This window comes from Pseudogymnoascus verrucosus (assembly GCF_001662655.1).
Source record: "Pseudogymnoascus verrucosus strain UAMH 10579 unplaced genomic scaffold scaffold_20, whole genome shotgun sequence".
Lineage (NCBI taxonomy): Eukaryota > Fungi > Ascomycota > Leotiomycetes > Thelebolales > Thelebolaceae > Pseudogymnoascus > Pseudogymnoascus verrucosus.
This window is the reverse complement of record NW_017263671.1, coordinates 177,854-195,783: the sequence shown is the minus strand read 5'-3', so window position 1 is coordinate 195,783 and position 17,930 is coordinate 177,854. Positions and strand designations below refer to the sequence as shown.

Below are 17,930 nucleotides of genomic sequence, written 5' to 3'. Positions count from 1 at the left end.
TTCGCCAATTCTTCCAAGTGTCACTGCTTGTTAGAGTGTCTTAATCTCACATATTGAGTGAATAGAGTAGGTCTTCATTAACTTGTAGTATTTGCTACTCCGTCCAGCATTACTCGTCATAATTTATTCATCGTGCTGACCTAATATTTTGACCATGATAGGAAGCTTTCATCGAATCGCACGACTTGCAAGCTGTCTCGGAGGCATTATTGCTGGTCAATTCGCTACACCCATAACCAGTACCACTGCATCTGGGGCAACAAGATCATTCATGTCTTCCAGCAACCAGATATATCGGGCGCAGACGACAGAATGGGATCTTCCTGAAGGTGTCTTCACACCATCTGAGATTATAACCGGTGTTACTCCTCTCCTTTTGACCGTTCTGTCAAAGCTTGGAAATGATCCGCAGGGACATCCATCCTCGAAGAAGCTTCTGCTTGATAATTTGGCGAATTCTTTGTCGACCAATTCCCGGGAGTCCACTATGCCTATCAAGGACACCCAAGGAGAACCGTCTCGACAGGAAATTCAAGCTCAGGCAAACAAGATTGGAATTTACCTTGTTGAACAAGCTCGGAAACTGGACTTGGAAAATCCAAACTTGAACATCGATATTCGCAGTCCTTGTGAAGGTCATTTGTGGACGCGTGCTGTTGCGAACCTTCTTATGGGACGACGGAGCAATGGCCAGCTTATGCAACTATTCAATGAGTATCTACATCAAATGGTTCTATTGCGCGACGCTCTTCTTCCTTTCGAGAATTATCAAGATGTTCGGTTCCAGATTCAAAAGTCAAAATCCGGCCCTGGTCTAAGGAAGTTTGAGAAAGCTCGCTCTGCATTGCTCGTGGAATGCTTAACACGAGCTGTCTCGCAGAAGACTCTGGTTGAAGTTGCCAAGGCGTTCACTGCCCCAGATCTTCCTACTGGCGGTTATGGTTTCCAGTACTCCAGCTTTGTCGTCCTTCCAGCCTTTCTGTTCGGGTCTTCATCCATTCGCCTACTCAGGATCTACCCAACTCAGATAGAGGAATCAGAAAACCCAATCTTGTTTGACTACGAGTATCCTGATTATTACACTGCTCAAAGAACCGAGATCTCCCAGGATATCGATGTGATCACCAGCCAAACCTCCTTTGGAACTTCTGTCGGTACAAAGTACTCACTCGCTGTCGAGAATTCTTCGAAATCTCCAGACAATAGGGGACTGCTCAAGCTGCGGTTGAATGTCCCTGAGGGCAGCTGTTTGTCAGTTGATGTAGGCCAGGTTGCGCGTGGATGGCGCTTTAGTACACATTTACAACACGCGCCCGGAAATACTCAAACGAGTGCACCGCCCATTGGGGAAATAACAAGTATTGTCCACAAAATAAATAACGTCCTGGATCTGCCGGGACTTGTCTCTTCGACTGATGCCGATACTCACATTTTATTTGCCACAAACTCCCTCATCCGGCTCGCATTGCTAGGAAAGCTCTATCCCCATAATGTATTCTTGGCTGAAGGCAAGGAGGGTATAGCGGAGGCGGAATCGTTTCCTGAGATGTTCGGGGGGCGATTTGTTATCATTGGAGGAAAGTTTAAGGAGTCTTTGGATTTCGCTCAGTTGGTGAAGGGGGAGTTGAAAGAGACTGTTTGAGATGGCTAAAATTTGCTTTAAATTTTGCTGCGGTAGTAGTAAACGTTAATTCTTTGAGAGTTAAGATGCAAGACTGACTACCTATACAAATATTTCTATTGGCCCCTCTGGTTGAACCTTGAATGTGTGTGGGTGCTTATAGCTGCAAGTGCGAGTCAAGTTTCAATAGTCAGACAGTGTACAATCTCTTTTTCTGAATACCATGCTTTCAGTTTGAATATCAATTATTCTGAATGTCAATTATTCATGCAATTCAAATATGTTCCAGTCCACGGGCCAATGTTGACCATTCGCCAATGGTCCAGTCCATTAGTGAATGGCCAAGGCCACCCGCCAATGCCAGTAGATTAATAATAAGTAGGAAGACTGACACCGACTGTGATACCAATACTGACTGTGATACTGGCACCCGATGTGATACTGACATACTGATACAGGCTGTAAAGTGATTTCATCTATGCTATATTACCAGCTGTATCTGCCCTTGCACGCTATTTCCGTGTCTACACCTTCTCGACCAAAGCCAGCTCTGTACGTGTAGCCAAACCTGATAAGTTCCCGCAGTCATGATCGTCTCTATGGCAGTGTACGCTGCACTGCTTATTCTCCTTATAACACCTACATCTCTTCGTATCACAAGATCCCTTACATTGGCATGATACCCCTACTCGAGAGCTTGTAGAAGCATCACTTGCAGCCTGCCCAAGCGTGACCTCTTGTTCCGAATCTGGGATAACGGTGTCTGCCCATAGAGACCGCACTACAGCTCCCAGCTGCTTCGTTGGTATAAGACGTTTTATAATACCTGATACTGTTATAACTTTATATCTGTGGGAGTAGGGTTCATCCAATATGCGTGCAAATAGGCGTCTATTATCAGTCAATGTCCTATCCTCTTGAGGGACCTTCAATGTGACTATATATCCCGTATCAAAGTGCTGGGTATCGTTCCTCTTTGTGTATTTGCGTGCCATCAGGGCCCTTGCTTTTTGCGTACACTTTTGAGCATTTTGAATTATTGGATCGGCTGGTTGTACAGTGATGGTTTCAAGGTCGGAATCATGCTCGCTCTCACGGTCGGCATCAGTATGCTCGCTCTCGCTGTCATACTCGCTTTCACTCTCACTTTGGTGCTTGCTCCGATGCTCGATCTGGCGCTGACTCCTACGCAACTGGCTCTCACGCAACTGGCTGTTCTCACGCAAGTTGTGGCACTGACTCCGGAGCTGAGAATCAATGTGAGACTCGTTTTGGGCACGATCCTCAAGCTCCAGCTCTAGCTGGAACCATTCATCGACAGGAGGAGCTGGCATACTGTATACCAGAGCCTGCATTGCATCCTCTTGAGGGACTCCGATAGTAAGATCCTTTTGTGCCTGGCTACTTAGCCAGCCCGTGTATAATGTGCGTTCTCTGAATAGTAGTTCTGCTGGTACACATCCAGTATTTTTGCCTGTTCTGGCCAGCGTGACCTCCAATAGACCATCAGCCCACTCAGTTGACCCGTTATCCATTTTCCAAGCCCGTAACTTGGCCTCCACAACTCCGTTAGCCTGCTCGACCAAGCCTTGCGTCTGCGGTGAGCGGGGCGCTCCATTGATAACTTGGATTCCATATTTCCGGTGTAGAATCAAGAGAGCCCCTTTGAATTCCTTCCCGTTATCTGCATGCATGATCTTTGGAGGCAGGAACGCTGCAATGAAAAGAGCAAAGGCGTCCGCAATAGGCTCTGCATTCTTGCATTTCAACGGATATAGCTGCGTGTATTTGTTGAAGTGATCTTTTATATGTAATATCTGCTTGGACTGTCTTGAAGGCTCATGCTGCATATCGATGAGGTCGATCTGTACCCTTTCCCATGCACGTCCAGTAATAATGGGAACCAGCGGCGCTTTTGTTGCAGAAGGTCCATTCAAAGTACAGTTCTTACATAGCTTCAACGCAAAGATCACCTCTTGACAGTTGGTTCCGTAGTACTTCTTCTGAATAGCTGCCCACACCTTGTCTCGGCCGGCGTGCAGAAGCTGTAGATGCTCATTGATAATGGGGTCGAGGGCTTCGCTTTCTGGAACTACATATCTTGGTTCCTTATATTTATCATCAGCGTTTCGATAAAGCCGTCTGTTGGTGAGGTATAATTCCGTAAGGGGATGGTGCTTTAAGTTCGATTCAGCGGGAGTCTTCGGCTTCAAGGTTGGGTTGTCGATGAATATATGCATCTATCGCCATTTTGCATGTGGAAGCCGCTCACGGTTGTTGTATTTTGGGGCCTGGATATAAGCCTGGAATGCAGTACGCACATCATTTGGAAATAAGTTGATAGAAGTAATAACATGTGCTTCCATTATAACGGTTATGTGTTACAGTTATAGACAGTCAAACATTGGGAGGACGACAGAATAGTTATGTGAATAGTTATGTGAAAATCTCGCACAGCGCTCATTGGCGACTGGTAGGCCACCCGCCAATGTGAGAATGCATTGGCCAACGGTCCATTCGACTGGCCAATGTTCGTATGGGCGGGTGGCTTAGGCCATTCACCAGTGGACTGGACCATTGTCGAATGGTCAACATTGGCCGGTGGACTAGAAAAAATACGTTCTATTCAACAAAAACTTGATCTGTCTGAAATGTTCTCATGTCGCTGTTCTTTTCCTCCCCAGGAGTTTCCAAAGCACACTCTAGCTAGTCTTTGCAACCACATTCTTATCCTCAAGCGCCTCAACAAAGGCCAAAAAACTGTCAATCACACGGAGGGCCTGTTCTCCAGACAAACGTGGATCGCACAAGGAGTTATAATTTTCCATTAATAACCCCTCATCACCGGGTGCTGGGTAGCGGTCTACACATTCCGACACCGCCTCTCCCGTCTGCTCCAGGTGCAAGCCGCCTAGGAAGCACCCTGTTTCCCGCAAAACAGCGTATGAAAGCGTGGCCTCGTCGATTATATCTTTCAGGACCCGTGTCTTGACCGCGCCGCCAACTACAACTGTGTTGCCGTGGCAGGGGTCGCAGACCCAGACTGGGCTGAGGCCGGAGTCTCGGACGGCTTGTGCTAAGCGGGGAAGGACGTCGACGACGTTTTTGCTGCCGAGGCGCGTGATTATTGCGATGCGTTTTGAATCCCACTTGTTGAGACTGAGCCGGTTGAGGACAGCGACAAGTTCTTCGGGCTGCGTTGTGGGCCCGATCTTGACGCCGATGGGATTCCGGAGGCCACGCAGATACTCTATGTGTGCGCCTTCAAGCTGGCGTGTTCGCTCACCAACCCAAACGAAAGCCGCGGAGTGATTATAATCTTCGTGCGTCAGTGCGGACTCGTAGGGCAAGTGAAGTGCTTCGTGCGCGGTGAAAAACGGGAAGCTAGAGATGGTCGATTTCCGCCTCTCTTCTTTTTCGAGATGGCCAATGCTGTTTAATGCTGCTGCCGCGTAGAAGTATCCAAAGAGAAGACGTTGCGGATCTGGCAGCCGTTGATGAAGACTGAAGCCATTGACGTTCTCGCCACGGAAGGCATGGATCAAAGTCCCATCTGGCAGAGATTCAAAAGGGGAGGACCGCGGTTTGGCGTATTGTCCTGCAATGCGCCCAAACTGTACTACTGGCAGGCCGAGTCCTTTGCTGAGCCTGGTGGACTGCTCTCTCAGCAGCATCACCTTCTGCCGAATGATGTCTGATTTGACATCGTCGAAGCGCTCCGAGCAGTCTCCGCCTTGGATAAGAAAAGCTTTTCCACTGGCAGCTTCTATCACAAGATTCCGCGCCCTCTCGATTTCTCCAGCCTCAATAAGAGGGGGCAGGGAATGCAGCGTTTGGCAGACGCTTTCAAGGGCAAGCGGGTCAGGATACTGAATTTCCTGTGCTGGGATGCGTTGAGACCATGACTTCCGATCCCAGGGCATATTGTATAGAGTGCGCCCATTGATCGGCTCAACGACTTCATCGACATCCCTCCTCGGGTACTGTTGAAGAGTACTGACGGCAATCTGGACGTCATTAGTCTAATTCCGATTTTGCAAGCTAGGAGCGATCTCATTACAAATGTCATGTTGAAGGTGATCGTACGACGATTGTATAAGCAACGGTTGAGTGTTTATCCTTTGTCACTTAATAGGTTTTATACATCATCCGTCATCTCCAAGTCCGCTGCAACTTATTGTTAAGGGGTATATGTCAGCCTTGGGCGATCAATCAAAGCTCCTCCAGACGTAGAAATCCATAGCCATGAAAGAGCCATGGAAGTCCGAGGGGTGAGAACCACAGCACGCGCACCCCACCTTCCATACACAGTAACATAGCTCGTATCCTAGAATTGTTTCGGCATCTGGTTGCCTTGGGTTACTGGGATCACCGATAATGATCCTGGTCGTGGACAACGGCGGTCTCATTGCAGGCGGAGCTATGTAGTTTCTATACAGCGAAGCTCGTTTGTACTTGGCGCCAGTGTAACTATCATCATCTTTGCCCTCAACTCCTGGTAGCTGCTCGGAGACAATATGAGATACATGCAGAGAATGGACAAGTTCCCAAAGTTGATGGAATTCAAGTGGCGCGCCTTCGGTGTCTCTCAGGGCCGTCACCTTTTGCGAGTCAATTTCTGACTGCCCTTCTTATCGTACAGGCACCATAGGGTCTTATTTTGACTTCAGCAACTAAACTTGAAGTAGATGCGGACATATAGAAAGTGACTGTCGAAAAGTGACTGCCCTGAGACTTTCCGCGCGCCTTTATCCTGGCCTGGTTAGAATTGACAGAAAATCACCACACACTGCTTTATACAATTTTTTTCGAGATTTCCATGTACTCCTAAATACAAAGGGGAAAAGTTTACTGTTTGTAATAGCGAGGGTACTATCACAGACGTAGCCGTGGCCCTTCAATCATTGTGTATATTTCAATTTTCTCGGTTCGGACGTTTCTTGAGATTTGGTACTAAAAATTCACAACTATCGAAAAAAGCACGCAATATAACGTTAGTCTCAAACAGCCACCTCAAGCAGTCTCGTATGCGTCATCGAAGTTTTCACCTGCCCCTCCTCAATATGAATCAAACTCTTCAGTTTTCCACGGTTGATCTTGAACCCCACCGTAGGATACTTAATCACGAAATAAATTCCACCAGACAACTGTTTAAGGCCTGTCAGTTCCCGTGTCGTGTGCCTCTCAATCTCCTTCGCGGTTTCACTGCTTGCATCGTAGCCTGGCTGCAGAATCACGAACGCAGTCGGATGGTAGATTTGTGTTGATTCGTCACGGATCCCTACCACTACAGCGGAAGCAACGGCTGGATGATCAAACAGGGCAGATTCCAAATCCGAAGTCGAAATTCTGGATCCGTAGCCTTCGCCTACTCGGAGCAGCTCTTTGAGGCGGTCTTTGATAAAGACATTGCATGTGCTGTCCAGGTATCCAACATCGCCTGTGTGGAAGAAGCCCTCGGAATCAAAATCTTTGTTGGCTTCGTCGTTGTCTTTGTAGCCCACGAACGGACAGAGACTATTGCGTACCAAGATTTCCCCTTCTTCACCAGGACCAAGTTCCTCGCCGGTCTCCGTGTCGATCACTTTCGCTTCAATTCCATTGGTCAGTGTACCACTTGAGCCAGGAACGCAAGTCTGCTCATCGACTTGTATAGCAAGAAGCATGGTCTCGGTCGTGCCCCACTCGAGAGTTAGATGCTTGCCGTTCAGCTGCTGAGAAACCGAACATCGCAGCTTTTCATGCATGGGAGCACCTGCTGAAAGCAACCACTTAATGCTGCTGAAGTCCTGGTTTGTTGTATCGGCCTTCGCGATCTGGGCTGCGAGCGTGGGTGTAATGAATAGAAAGGTAATGTTGTGTTGAGTGATAACGTCCAGGGAGGTATTATCAAGAGGCTTCTTCAGTAGAACAACTGGAATGCCGAGTAGGATGTTCAACCCCATGAAGAGCTTGCCGCAGATGTAATATCCGAGAGAGATCGTGGATGTCCAAACATCCTCTTCTGGGTTGGTATTCTCGGGAACGGTGGCCCGAGTCGCATCCATCACGGCAATAAAATGTGCATGGGATGTTAGAACCGACTTCATCTTTCCCGTTGATCCACTGGTGCTGTTGATGAAAGCAATGTGCTTTCTAGAATCGCTTACACTGTTGAGGTGAAACCTCGGAGCGCTGACTTCCTGTTTCAGGAGAACATCGAGATGTGGATATCTGGGAAATCTGGAATCGACCTCCTCCAAAGTAATCACTGGAATCACGCCAATGATCGCCAACGCAGTTTCTGCAATGCTCAAGAGCGCCTGGTCTGTGAAAATCAACCTGGAACCAGATTGCACAAGTCTCCCAGCAACATCCAGATACCCAAGGTCTTTCTGGATGGGAATCAGAGACACAGTTGCTCCAGCTGCCAGAATTGCAAAAAATGCGATGGGAAAGTTGATCTATAGAGCTCGATTAGAAAAGTTTCTTGGGTTTGTAGTGTGGTTTCCGATTTCAACTTACACTATCTGTCGCGAGAATTGTAATTACGTCTCCAGGCTTGATTGAGTACGAAGCAATCAAGACCTTAGCAAGCTTCTCGCTTCTTTCTTCCAGCTGTGCCAATGTAAGAGTCTCGTCCGAGCCGTCTACTCGATAGAGAATCCGCTCTCGAGAATAGCTCCTGCGCCCCTGATGAAAGAGGTAGTGGAACACATCGGTATTGGGTATTGCCAGTTTGGGAAGACGAGATTGAAATAACATGATTGATTTGCTATCAAAGCAGATATGTTGAATAAGGATAAAGAACTAATTTTAAGCAAATTTGTTGAGAATCACTCTGGAGAAACGTAAGGAAGCATGTCTATATCTTATATTTCTTCTTGGATAGGAAGGTAGGCAATATGATAATAGCGTGACTCGTGCCAATTGAACTCTCAACAACCACGCACGCACGCCTGAGAATTCGGAATGGTTCCGAGGTAGGCAACAAGCACACAAGCACACCTTGATTGCCAAATCGTGTTAATTTCAGCCACCTTCGCTGTATGATGGTTGTCGGGAATCTTTGGTCTTCCTGCAGGATCTTATCAGCCTTGAGCTCATGGGTTCGGACATGAGTATACATGGGGACGGATAGGCTTGTGATAGACTACGCTAACAACAAGAAGATGATAAAGAGGATATTGAATAAAAGTGATGGCGCCCGCTAAACAACAGGCCAGCAGTAGAGATAAAACATACTTAACATGGCTATTTCTCCAAACACGACCAGCTCGTCCGCAGCCAACCTTCCAATTATCGACTTCTCCAAACTCGAAGGCTATAAGAACTCGGATGGCGCCATTACAGCAGAAGAGAGCTCTGTGGAAAAGCGAAAGCTGTTTCAGGCCTTGAAGGACGTTGGTTTCGTCTACCTCAGAAACCACGGCATCGACGAATCTGCCGTGCAGACGATCTTTGCGCACGCCGCGCGATTTTTCTCACAGCCTATCTCTGAAAAGGAGAAGGTGGAAACCGGTGAAAGCAAGTTCTTCCACGGCTGGTTCTCGCCAGAGCGGACCTCCGGGTCTTCGAAATTCTCAGACCAGAAGGAGGCGTTTGATCTGGGCGATGACAGCGATGTGACGCGACCAAATCAGTGGCCGGCAGACTGGCCCGAGTTCAGGACCGATATGAATGCGTTCTTTGAGAGGAGCCATGACATCCATCTCGGTTTGCTGAGCACGTTAGCGGAGGAGGTCGGGCTGCCGCGGAACTACTTTTTGCAGTATGTGCAGGACAAGGACCATTTCTTTCGCGTCCTGCATTATCCAGAGACGACGATAGATACGTTTGAGACCCGGGTGCGAGCAGGCGTACATACTGATTATGGCACTTTGACATTGCTATTCAATGACAGCAATGGAGGGTTGCAGGTTCGTGGAAAAGACGGACGGTTCTTTGACGTGCCACCAATCCCGGGCTGCGCCATTATAAATGGTATGTAATGCAACGCTCACTGATCCCTTATCGCTTATCCCTTCTGCAGCACCGAAAACAAATTTCTGATATTTTTTTGAGACTGACTTAACGGCTAGTTGGTGACCTGCTCTCTCGCTGGTTCAATGGCGTGCTGAAGTCGACCGAGCACCAAGTGATCGAACCGCCGACAAACGAAGCTACACGCGCTACCCTTGGAGGAACGATACATTCTCGATACGCAATCGCGTGGTTTGGTCATCCCAATAGAAATGCATTCATTGAACCACTTAGTGTTTGTGTCACAGAAGACAACCCTAAGCATTTCGAAGGCGTATTTGCGGGCAAGCATGTGGTGGATAGACTTGCGAAGCTACATAAGGACGGGAAGAATTCTGAAAGTTGGGAGGATAATATGTATAGGGAGAATAAGTCTCAGGGGCTGTAGAAAGGAGATGTACTTAGTCTGTAGCTTGCCACGATATCAATCAAGCGGACGTTGTAGTTGCGAAAAGTTGTAGTAAGAGATTGCCCGGATGTCTCACTACAACACTCACCTGTTCGATCCCTGGTTGTCTGTGTTTAGTGTTCGGTTATTGGTGAGCCGAAGCCCTTTGAGGTTTCTTGATCGCAGTATATATACATGACTGCCGGTTCGGGAAGGTGCTATTGATGTTGTTCTATGATTGTGATATTTGGCTCCGGCCCATTGTTGTTCCTGAGGTATCGGGGTAAGTAAGGATTAGATAACACCATGTAAAAATGGACTTGACAGAACGTATCCATGAATCGGCCGAATTCGCAAATTGCGCCATCGAAGGCGAATACACCTGCTTCGCGAATATCGAAATGTTCGCGAATAAGTAGACATTCACGCAGCATGATGGGAATTGAAGCATTGAGGTTGGTGGAGAAAGTCTGGGAAACATCCGGGCTGCGAACTGTGGCCTCCATACCATATGTACGAGCATGCACACAAGGGCGCAGTTGCCGGACCAAAACGGAGGACCACGACAAGTACTAGGTTTCAATTAAGAATGATTCAACAACAACGATTCACATAGCTATATAAATAAGTACATATATAGACAACTATAATACAATACATTTCCTATGTCTAGAATTCCGTTGCCATGCCTTTTGTGGTCTTTGCAAGCTTGAATCCTCTGAGGCGAAGTCCGGTATACACACACTGGTGTAAGTTTTTCTCAAGTCTCAAACGGATCTCAAGAAAGAACTCGACAATCTCAAGCTTCTTTCTAAAACGGCTCTCAACCAGCTTCAAAATGAAATCTAAAGGAATAAGTACCCATTTATATACCGAGAACACAACCTACGACGGAACAACGTAGCCACCGATACACCATCAACACATCGCCGAGCGCATCACAAACCGCGTTGACGCGACATTCAATTGGTTTCAGCACTTCCACGCAGCTCACTTTGTCGTTGTAGTTCTGCCCAATTAAACTACCGGGAGTCCTTTTTTTTTGGTTGCCCATTGGAAGTAGACGATCTCGCTCATCCAATGCTCTTTCCGGCCCTGTCGTTGCTTTCTAGGCCTAGAAGAGCTTGGGTTTGTCGCGATGTTATACACACTCGGCTTTGATAAGCCGAGCGCAACAGAAACTTTGCGACAAGATTGCCTGGCTCGTAACATTCCAATCGCTTTTTCACGAGTCGGAGTCGTAATCTTGCCATGTCGAGAAGTCTTCACAGGACTTAGAAGCATGTTAAGCATTGTTTAGTTATGGTATATTCTATCTACTCTGTAGGTAATGTTGGTGTTGTCGCGATTGACACTCGCGAAACGCATGGATGTCCACGTTCCATTGTGTGGATGCTCGTACAGTATCCTGTGAAATAATAGTTGTAAAAGTTCATATAAGTGAGATATTTAGGTTTAGGTAAGTTAACGAAGAAACAATTTCAAAAAAGGACAAAATGTGATGTCAATCTACAATCCGCAACTGAGCAACCATACCAACCTCCTCTGGCACTCAACCTGCATCGATCGTCGCTTCCCCAACCCCTCGATTTTTCCTTTCCCCGTGCTTTCGTAGAACCAAGACTTTTGAAAGATATCCACTTTATAGTCCAAGAATCAGCCACAAGTTAACATGGCTCTCCTCAAATCTAAAAAAAGTAAAACAATTTCCAGTGTTTAATCTTCGTTGCCCAAAAAAAGAAGTAGATCAATGCCACATTAGAGAGGGTGAACGCAAGGAAGATTCCCCAGTACGCCCAGATGCCGCCCAATTTTCCAGACCCGAGATTGAAGATCTCGAGATACTGATCGCCTGTGGTCCACTTGCACACCTGGCAGTTCGATGTCGCGTTCGGGTTCAAGAGCTGGGCCGACGCGGAAAGTGCCCAGTCTCCGGCATAGGAGCCGCAGGATTGTCCAGATGGCGGCGAGAAGATGCTTAGATCGGCCTCGGAACAAATTACGGCCTGGCCGCTGATTACAGAGGTCGCCATGCCGCCGAGGAGGTAGGTAAAAGGGCTGAGATAGTAGAGCTTGATTTGGGTTAGTGTAGGACGGAATGTTTGGTGAAAGGAAGACTCACCCAGTAGCGCCAGAAGACCTGGATCTGGTTGTAGGGCACAATAATTCCGTTGAACCAGTTGAGTGTGCAGATGATAAATACGAGAATATTGCCAGCAGCACCAAGATCGGGACTCATCGCCATCATGAATAGTCCGACGGTGACCTGTTTATGTCAGACAAGACCTGTGAGAAAGGTACTGAAAATAAGACTAAACTTACCTGGAATACTTCGTAAGTCAGAACGAACAAGAAGATGTATCCTGCTGTGGATCCCAATGGCAACCCAGAAGGAAAATACCAGAACAGGTAATACAGCGTTCCACACAGTATGGCTCCAGGCATCTCTGCCAAGATGCTCGCAGAGCATAAAGCAACCCAGCCATATGTATTAGAAGGTCCTTCGCGATACTCCCAGTACATACGAGCAAAGAAGAAGCGCATAAGAATGACATTCACGATGCTGTTGACGAGAAAGACGACAAAGTAGACGCTGAAAATCCTGTTGATCAGTTAGCAAACATCATCCATTAATAATGATCCCGCCTCTCCTCACCTGTTCTGCAGTTCGCTAGGACTGGTCCCGACATTGAAAAATGTAAAGCCGACCAAGATGCCACATACAACATGAACCCAAATCTTGGAGTACATGTATGTGACATTGCGCCATTGGTTGGTGAGAATGCGCTTGGTTAGTAAGAGTGTCTGGCGCGCGGTAGAAGTACTGAAGCTATCAGGGTCATCCTCAAAGTTCTCCACAGCATGCTCTTCAGATTGGAGATGTTGAATCTCGCTAGCAATCTGCGTGGCCTCAGGAGATTGTGCCCATGTGTCTGCCCAACCTTTACCTACTCCATCAGTCCGAGAATTGATACCAGCGCCTACAGTCTCGAGGATAAACTCGGCGGGATTCGCATCTGGTGGGCACACAGCGCCGTTCTTTTCAAAGTATGGAATCACATCCTGGCTGGCGCCGAAGTACAATTGTCTGCCGTCTGATGACAGCGCAAGAAGTCTGTCAAACTGGGAGAACAAGGATGCGGAAGGCTGATGGATCGTAACCAGAATAGCCTGTCCCTGTTGGGAGAGATTCCTCAGAAGACTCACAATATGAATCGCGCTTTGAGAGTCCAGACCAGATGTAGGCTCATCTGCGAACAAGATCTTTGGCCGCGCTGCAAGCTCAACACCAATAGTTACCCGCTTGATAATCTCCACGCCGAGTCCGGAGCCTTCGTCACCAATAAGAGCGTTCTGGTACTTTCTCAGATCTAACATGTCAATAACGTGGTCGGCGTAAGCAATCTTTTCGTCATTGGTGTATGTCTTTGGCTGGCGCAGTAACGCAGAGAACACCAGAGCTTCTCTAATGGTGGCGGTCCCATCATGGAGATCCATTTGTTGGGCAAACCCAATAGTTTTCTTGAAAGCTCTCCCAGGTCTGGTATTGCCGAATGTTACCTCTCCGTCTAGCGTTCCGACAGAATTTGTTTGGCTCAATGCTGAGAGTAGAGTCGTTTTTCCTGCACCACTGGCACCACAGAGAGCCACAAAGTCTCCCGGTCGAACATAAGCCGAGACATCCTTGATGATCTTAGCCTCCCCGATGTTTACGGTCAGATTCTTCCAGGCCAGTGCAGGTCCATTATGTCTCTTTTCGAGAGAATTGGTATCCTCCTTAGCTTCAGTAAGAGAGACAGCAGCAGATTTCTCAATATCTTGAGTACAACTTGAGCTCTTTTTATCTGTGGATTTCTTCGAGTAGATAATGGGGGCGCCGCCCTGCGAGCTGAAAGTCATGATCTCGCTACCAAGAGCTCCTATCAAGACATAAGCAATAGCAATTGCGATGAGGATACCAATGTTTCTCCAGCGATGATCAAAGAAAAACCCCAGAGCATTGGCATATTGAATTCCAGGAACAGTGCCTTGTCTCGCTGTTGCTCCAGGAATTGAACAAGTTTGGTAAGCAATGTTGTTGCTGTTTAAGTTGGGAATCAGCGAACTTGCATCACAAGTTAGTGTAAGGCCATCGAATTCGTTGACAAAGACCTATAATCCATCAGCATTGCATAAGATGCTTGAAAAGAAGAAACTTACATTTTCATATGCATAGAACATCGGATTTATCCAGTGCAACCAGCCGAAATATGGACGTATGGACTCAGGAGGGATTAAGAACCCCGCAAAGAGAATGCATACAATGCATGCAGTACCGCCATATCGAAAACCTGGACCTGTATTAGCACTAAAATCAATTCGTTGGAGTATTTTAGAGCACTTACAGTCATCCAGAGAGGGGACAAAGTAGGCGAACATCCGCAGCAAGTTACTAAAGTTGACCGTAGAGAGAAACAAGGTGAGATAGAAGAAAAAGAACTTTCCTACGTCCACCTGAAGATGAACGAAGAAGTAGAAGGATATGATGAAGATAATGTGCTGGAACGCAATGAGGGGAAGATCGATGAGAACTCTAGCAAATGCCACAGCAGATGGTCGATACATGTTGAGGGAAGCTACGCATTTCATATTAGCAAGTAAATGAGAGTAAGTTAAGCATTTCAATAAATACCTTGACGCTCTAACACTGGACGGTTCGTATGAGCATCAAACAATTCAGGGAACTGGAGCCAACCATTGAACAAGAGAGCATAAAATACAATTCCGGACCTGGTGAATGCTCCTGAAGCATCGCTGGTCAGATCGAAGTATTCGCTTCCAATGACAAGGGATAGAATAACTGTAGTGATCCATTTGATATAATAAACCATTTTTTGGGCTCGAACCAATTGGTACTCTCTTTTCAAGCACTCCCATATCTGCGTTGGGAAAGCAAGGTTGTACGACGATGTTGAAAGTAAGGAGGACTCTGTGGCTTGTGCCTTCTCGTAGTCCGATATTTCCCTCTGAAGGCGACTATAGATCGTAGAAGATCGAAACGCAGCGGAAAGGTCGGTGGCGGTCTTGATTTGCTCCGCTGTGGTGCCTAGGGTAAATCTTCGCTGAGTCACATCCGTAACTGTAGTTAGAAACTCTGCGGTTGTTTGGCCAGGTATCTTGACGTATCCCAATCCTTCAAAATACGCCTCAGCTTCGTCTGCACGACCAAAGAATACCTGATGACCTTCACTAAGCAGTATGACCTTGTCAAAATGATTGTAAATACTCTGGCCCGCCTGATAAAGTGTTGCAAGTGTGGTCTTCTGGCCAACATCCGTCAGCGTTCGAAGAGCCTTGACAAAGTCAAGAGCAGTTGAGGAGTCGAGTCCGCGCGTTGAGTTGTCAAAGCATTGGAGTGAAGATCCTGCTGCCAGGACTTCTGCGATTGATACTCTTTTCTTCTCCCCACCGCTAACTCCTGGAGAGTAAGGACCCCCGACTGGCGTTTCAAGGGCATGTTCGAGACCAAACATTTTACCCACAGTAATGACCAATTCGTCAACTGTGGCACTGTCTCGGAAGTTGGAAGGCAAGCTCATCGTCAAGGCAAATCTCAATGTTTGGCTGACGGACAATGACGCAATGTGTCGGTCTTCTTCTGGGAGATAGATCGTCTCCCTTCTATGCTTCTTCTTGAACTCGGTGTGTGAAATGCCCGCGAAGGATAAATTTCCAGAAACGGCCAAAGAGGACTGGTTTGCAGCAGCTCGTAGAAAGGTTGAGCAACCACTTCCTGGGCGACCAAGCACGAAGAGCATTTCACCTGGTTTGACCAGACCAATGAAATCAGAAAGTAGATTGATTGTTTTGCTCTTCTTTGAATTGACGCGGAAGAGATTCTTGAGGAATCGGACCTGATCTGTCCCGAAGGTGTTCCATATTGCGAGTGGAAGAGTTTTGACTAAGACTGAATCCGAATAGGGTGCTGCAATCGTGAGACCTGCGAAAATTAGGCCAACTTTCTTAGCACTGCCATCGTTGTGTCTATATTGGCTTTGAAGAAGCTTTTTGATGATTTCTTTGCCGGTGTCATCATTATGATCGCTATTAGCTCTCGAGGTTTCAATTGGTGCTTGTGGTGTCTCTGATAAGGTGACTGCCGTCTTGTCGACTGTTGTTGAGTCGGCCATATTGGACGTGTTTTAGTAGTACAGCGGTAGAAAGGGAGAGAAAAGCCGGAGAACGGAGCAGATGAAATATAATACAGCTTCAGAAGTTCAAGCTGAATCAACCATTTGAAGAAACATAATTGTGAAAGAATCTATGGTCGGTCTTCCAATAACCAAATAACTGAAAACTGAGAAATAAATCAAAGTCAAGAAACGGGGACGAGCTTGTTAGATGCACAATTACAAACAAACCTTGTCTACCACAATTGCCGGCAACCAAGGGATCGACATAGATCTGGTATAGAAAGAGGCATGCCATATTGTTCTTTGCCATTCACAAAATAGTGAGCACATTAAGTCTCGGGGTTCTCCTGGATTGGCAGGGGCGATGCCAACCAACTCCTCCTTAACATGACCAACATTCTCCGACAACCAGCAAGCACGCGAGCACACACTCGGATCTATCATCACGTGAGGTCCATTTTGCTCCGACAAAGCTTAGCAATCAATCAACCAATCAATCAATCAATCAAACGATGCAACATTATTCAGCAAGGAGATAAGAGCCATGAAAATTGAAATGAATGTACATCTCATGAAGGTAGGGGTGTCCAAGAGAATCTGCATAGAGACGGGCGCTGTGTGCCTGTTAAACGAAAATAGGATCGTTAGACTTACCTAGCTTGTTACTTCATTTAGATTCTAAGAAACCGCTTCTTGAGCATCTCGACGTTGTTGAAGCACCAATATAATATATGCTGTTTTCTGATAAAGTTGAATTCTACATTCTGGCTTCCAAGCAAGACAGTAAATTACTTGCCAGATCCCAAAATCGCGTCATCGCACTTCAGAAGGAAAACCTATCTTCCGATTCTAGGAATTGATATTTATTGTGAAAACGCAAAGCGGTATCTAGAAAAGACGTCTACGGATGCACTTTAGTAAAACTCAGTCTATATAACTTTTAGACCATTAAAGAAGCTATCCTGAAAAGCATGTATAAAATAAAAAGTCTCTTTAAATTTAGCCCACTTAAGAGACTACCATGGGATGATATTTCCATCGTAGTTGAGAAACGTTATACTGTCCTGTGGCTTTAATCCTTAAATAGCGCTAACATAGCGCCTGTCGACGTCTGCACTGGTATGCCACTATCCCCCATAACGTTCCCGATATCTGTCCCTACCCATCGGAACAACAGTGAATCTTTCATCTTTCAACTCATTGTGATCACTACACAGCGAGCATGTTCACTGCTACTTTCGAGGCTCCGAAAGGCCCTACAAGACCAAATGTTGAGCCGATTTGCAGTTGGTGGGATCCAGCTTCTGGTGAGGTAATTACGATCTGACGTGTGTTGCGAACAAGTAAGGCGGGGAGGAATGCGCGGATAACGCGTCCGACCACATTGGTGTTCAGGTAAGAGATGAAGTCGAGAGAGGAGAGACTTTGGAGATGATCGTCGTTTCCAATGGGTGCGTTAATGATGAGAGTATCGAGTTCACGAACATTCATGGCTGCGGCTATGACGGAGGCGTCATCTGTCATGTCGAGAGCGATCATTTTGATGTCGTCGTCCTTCAGATGGGACTCAGGGGATGGAGTTCGGGTGTTTGCGGATAGCGAAAGTTCCTTGACGAGCTCGAGTCCAATGCCCCTTGAAGTACCGATGACTGCGACGATTGAGGACATGTTTGATCACTTGATTGATAACTGATATGGTCTGAGCTTGAGGAGCTCGATGAGCTGGAGAAGCTGTCCTTGAGGAGTT

At 46.9% G+C, this 17,930-nt stretch overlaps 6 protein-coding genes across 6 annotated transcripts; 2 read left to right on the top strand and 4 right to left on the bottom strand.

Annotated features, from left to right (window-relative positions):
- Positions 1-271: 271 nt before the first annotated feature.
- Positions 272-1,642, top strand: VE01_05495 (uncharacterized protein; the record flags this gene model as incomplete). Its single annotated transcript, XM_018274959.1, has 1 exon — positions 272-1,642. One exon carries the CDS (start codon positions 272-274, stop codon positions 1,640-1,642), a length of 1,371 nt encoding a protein of 456 aa, XP_018130617.1.
- Positions 1,643-4,159: 2,517 nt separating this feature from the next.
- VE01_05494 (uncharacterized protein) lies at positions 4,160-6,030 on the bottom strand. The gene is made up of 2 exons (XM_018274958.2): positions 5,682-6,030; positions 4,160-5,628 (listed from the first exon to the last, which is right to left on the bottom strand). The coding sequence occupies exons 1-2, from the start codon at positions 5,688-5,690 to the stop codon at positions 4,324-4,326; spliced, it is 1,314 nt and encodes a 437-aa protein (XP_018130618.1). The 5' UTR covers positions 5,691-6,030; the 3' UTR covers positions 4,160-4,323.
- A 523-nt stretch (positions 6,031-6,553) lies between these two features.
- On the bottom strand, positions 6,554-8,545 carry VE01_05493 (uncharacterized protein). The gene is made up of 2 exons (XM_018274957.2): positions 8,126-8,545; positions 6,554-8,064 (listed from the first exon to the last, which is right to left on the bottom strand). Exons 1-2 carry the CDS (start codon positions 8,363-8,365, stop codon positions 6,622-6,624), a joined length of 1,683 nt encoding a protein of 560 aa, XP_018130623.1. The 5' UTR covers positions 8,366-8,545; the 3' UTR covers positions 6,554-6,621.
- A 267-nt stretch (positions 8,546-8,812) lies between these two features.
- VE01_05492 (uncharacterized protein) lies at positions 8,813-10,010 on the top strand (the record flags this gene model as incomplete). Its single annotated transcript, XM_018274956.2, has 2 exons — positions 8,813-9,583; positions 9,682-10,010. Exons 1-2 carry the CDS (start codon positions 8,851-8,853, stop codon positions 10,008-10,010), a joined length of 1,062 nt encoding a protein of 353 aa, XP_018130624.1. The 5' UTR covers positions 8,813-8,850.
- Positions 10,011-11,342: 1,332 nt separating this feature from the next.
- Positions 11,343-16,552, bottom strand: VE01_05491 (uncharacterized protein). Its single transcript, XM_018274955.2, has 7 exons — positions 14,683-16,552; positions 14,396-14,626; positions 14,211-14,341; positions 12,667-14,162; positions 12,333-12,612; positions 12,133-12,276; positions 11,343-12,082 (listed from the first exon to the last, which is right to left on the bottom strand). The coding sequence occupies exons 1-7, from the start codon at positions 16,178-16,180 to the stop codon at positions 11,699-11,701; spliced, it is 4,164 nt and encodes a 1,387-aa protein (XP_018130621.1). The 5' UTR covers positions 16,181-16,552; the 3' UTR covers positions 11,343-11,698.
- An 840-nt stretch (positions 16,553-17,392) lies between these two features.
- On the bottom strand, positions 17,393-17,851 carry VE01_05490 (uncharacterized protein; the record flags this gene model as incomplete). The annotated part of the gene is made up of 1 exon (XM_018274954.1): positions 17,393-17,851. The coding sequence occupies one exon, from the start codon at positions 17,849-17,851 to the stop codon at positions 17,393-17,395; it is 459 nt and encodes a 152-aa protein (XP_018130622.1).
- Positions 17,852-17,930: the final 79 nt, after the last annotated feature.

Coding starts and splice junctions, on each gene's coding strand:
- VE01_05491 (XM_018274955.2), bottom strand. CDS start 16,180: ATGGCCGACTCAACAACAGTCGACAAGACGGCAGTCACCTTATCAGAG. Junction 14,627..14,682: donor TCCAGTGTTAGAGCGTCAAG/GTATTTATTGAA, acceptor TGAAATGCGTAG/CTTCCCTCAACATGTATCGA. Junction 14,342..14,395: donor TGTCCCCTCTCTGGATGACT/GTAAGTGCTCTA, acceptor ATACAGGTCCAG/GTTTTCGATATGGCGGTACT.
- VE01_05493 (XM_018274957.2), bottom strand. CDS start 8,365: ATGTTATTTCAATCTCGTCTTCCCAAACTGGCAATACCCAATACCGAT. Junction 8,065..8,125: donor CAATTCTCGCGACAGATAGT/GTAAGTTGAAAT, acceptor CGAGCTCTATAG/ATCAACTTTCCCATCGCATT.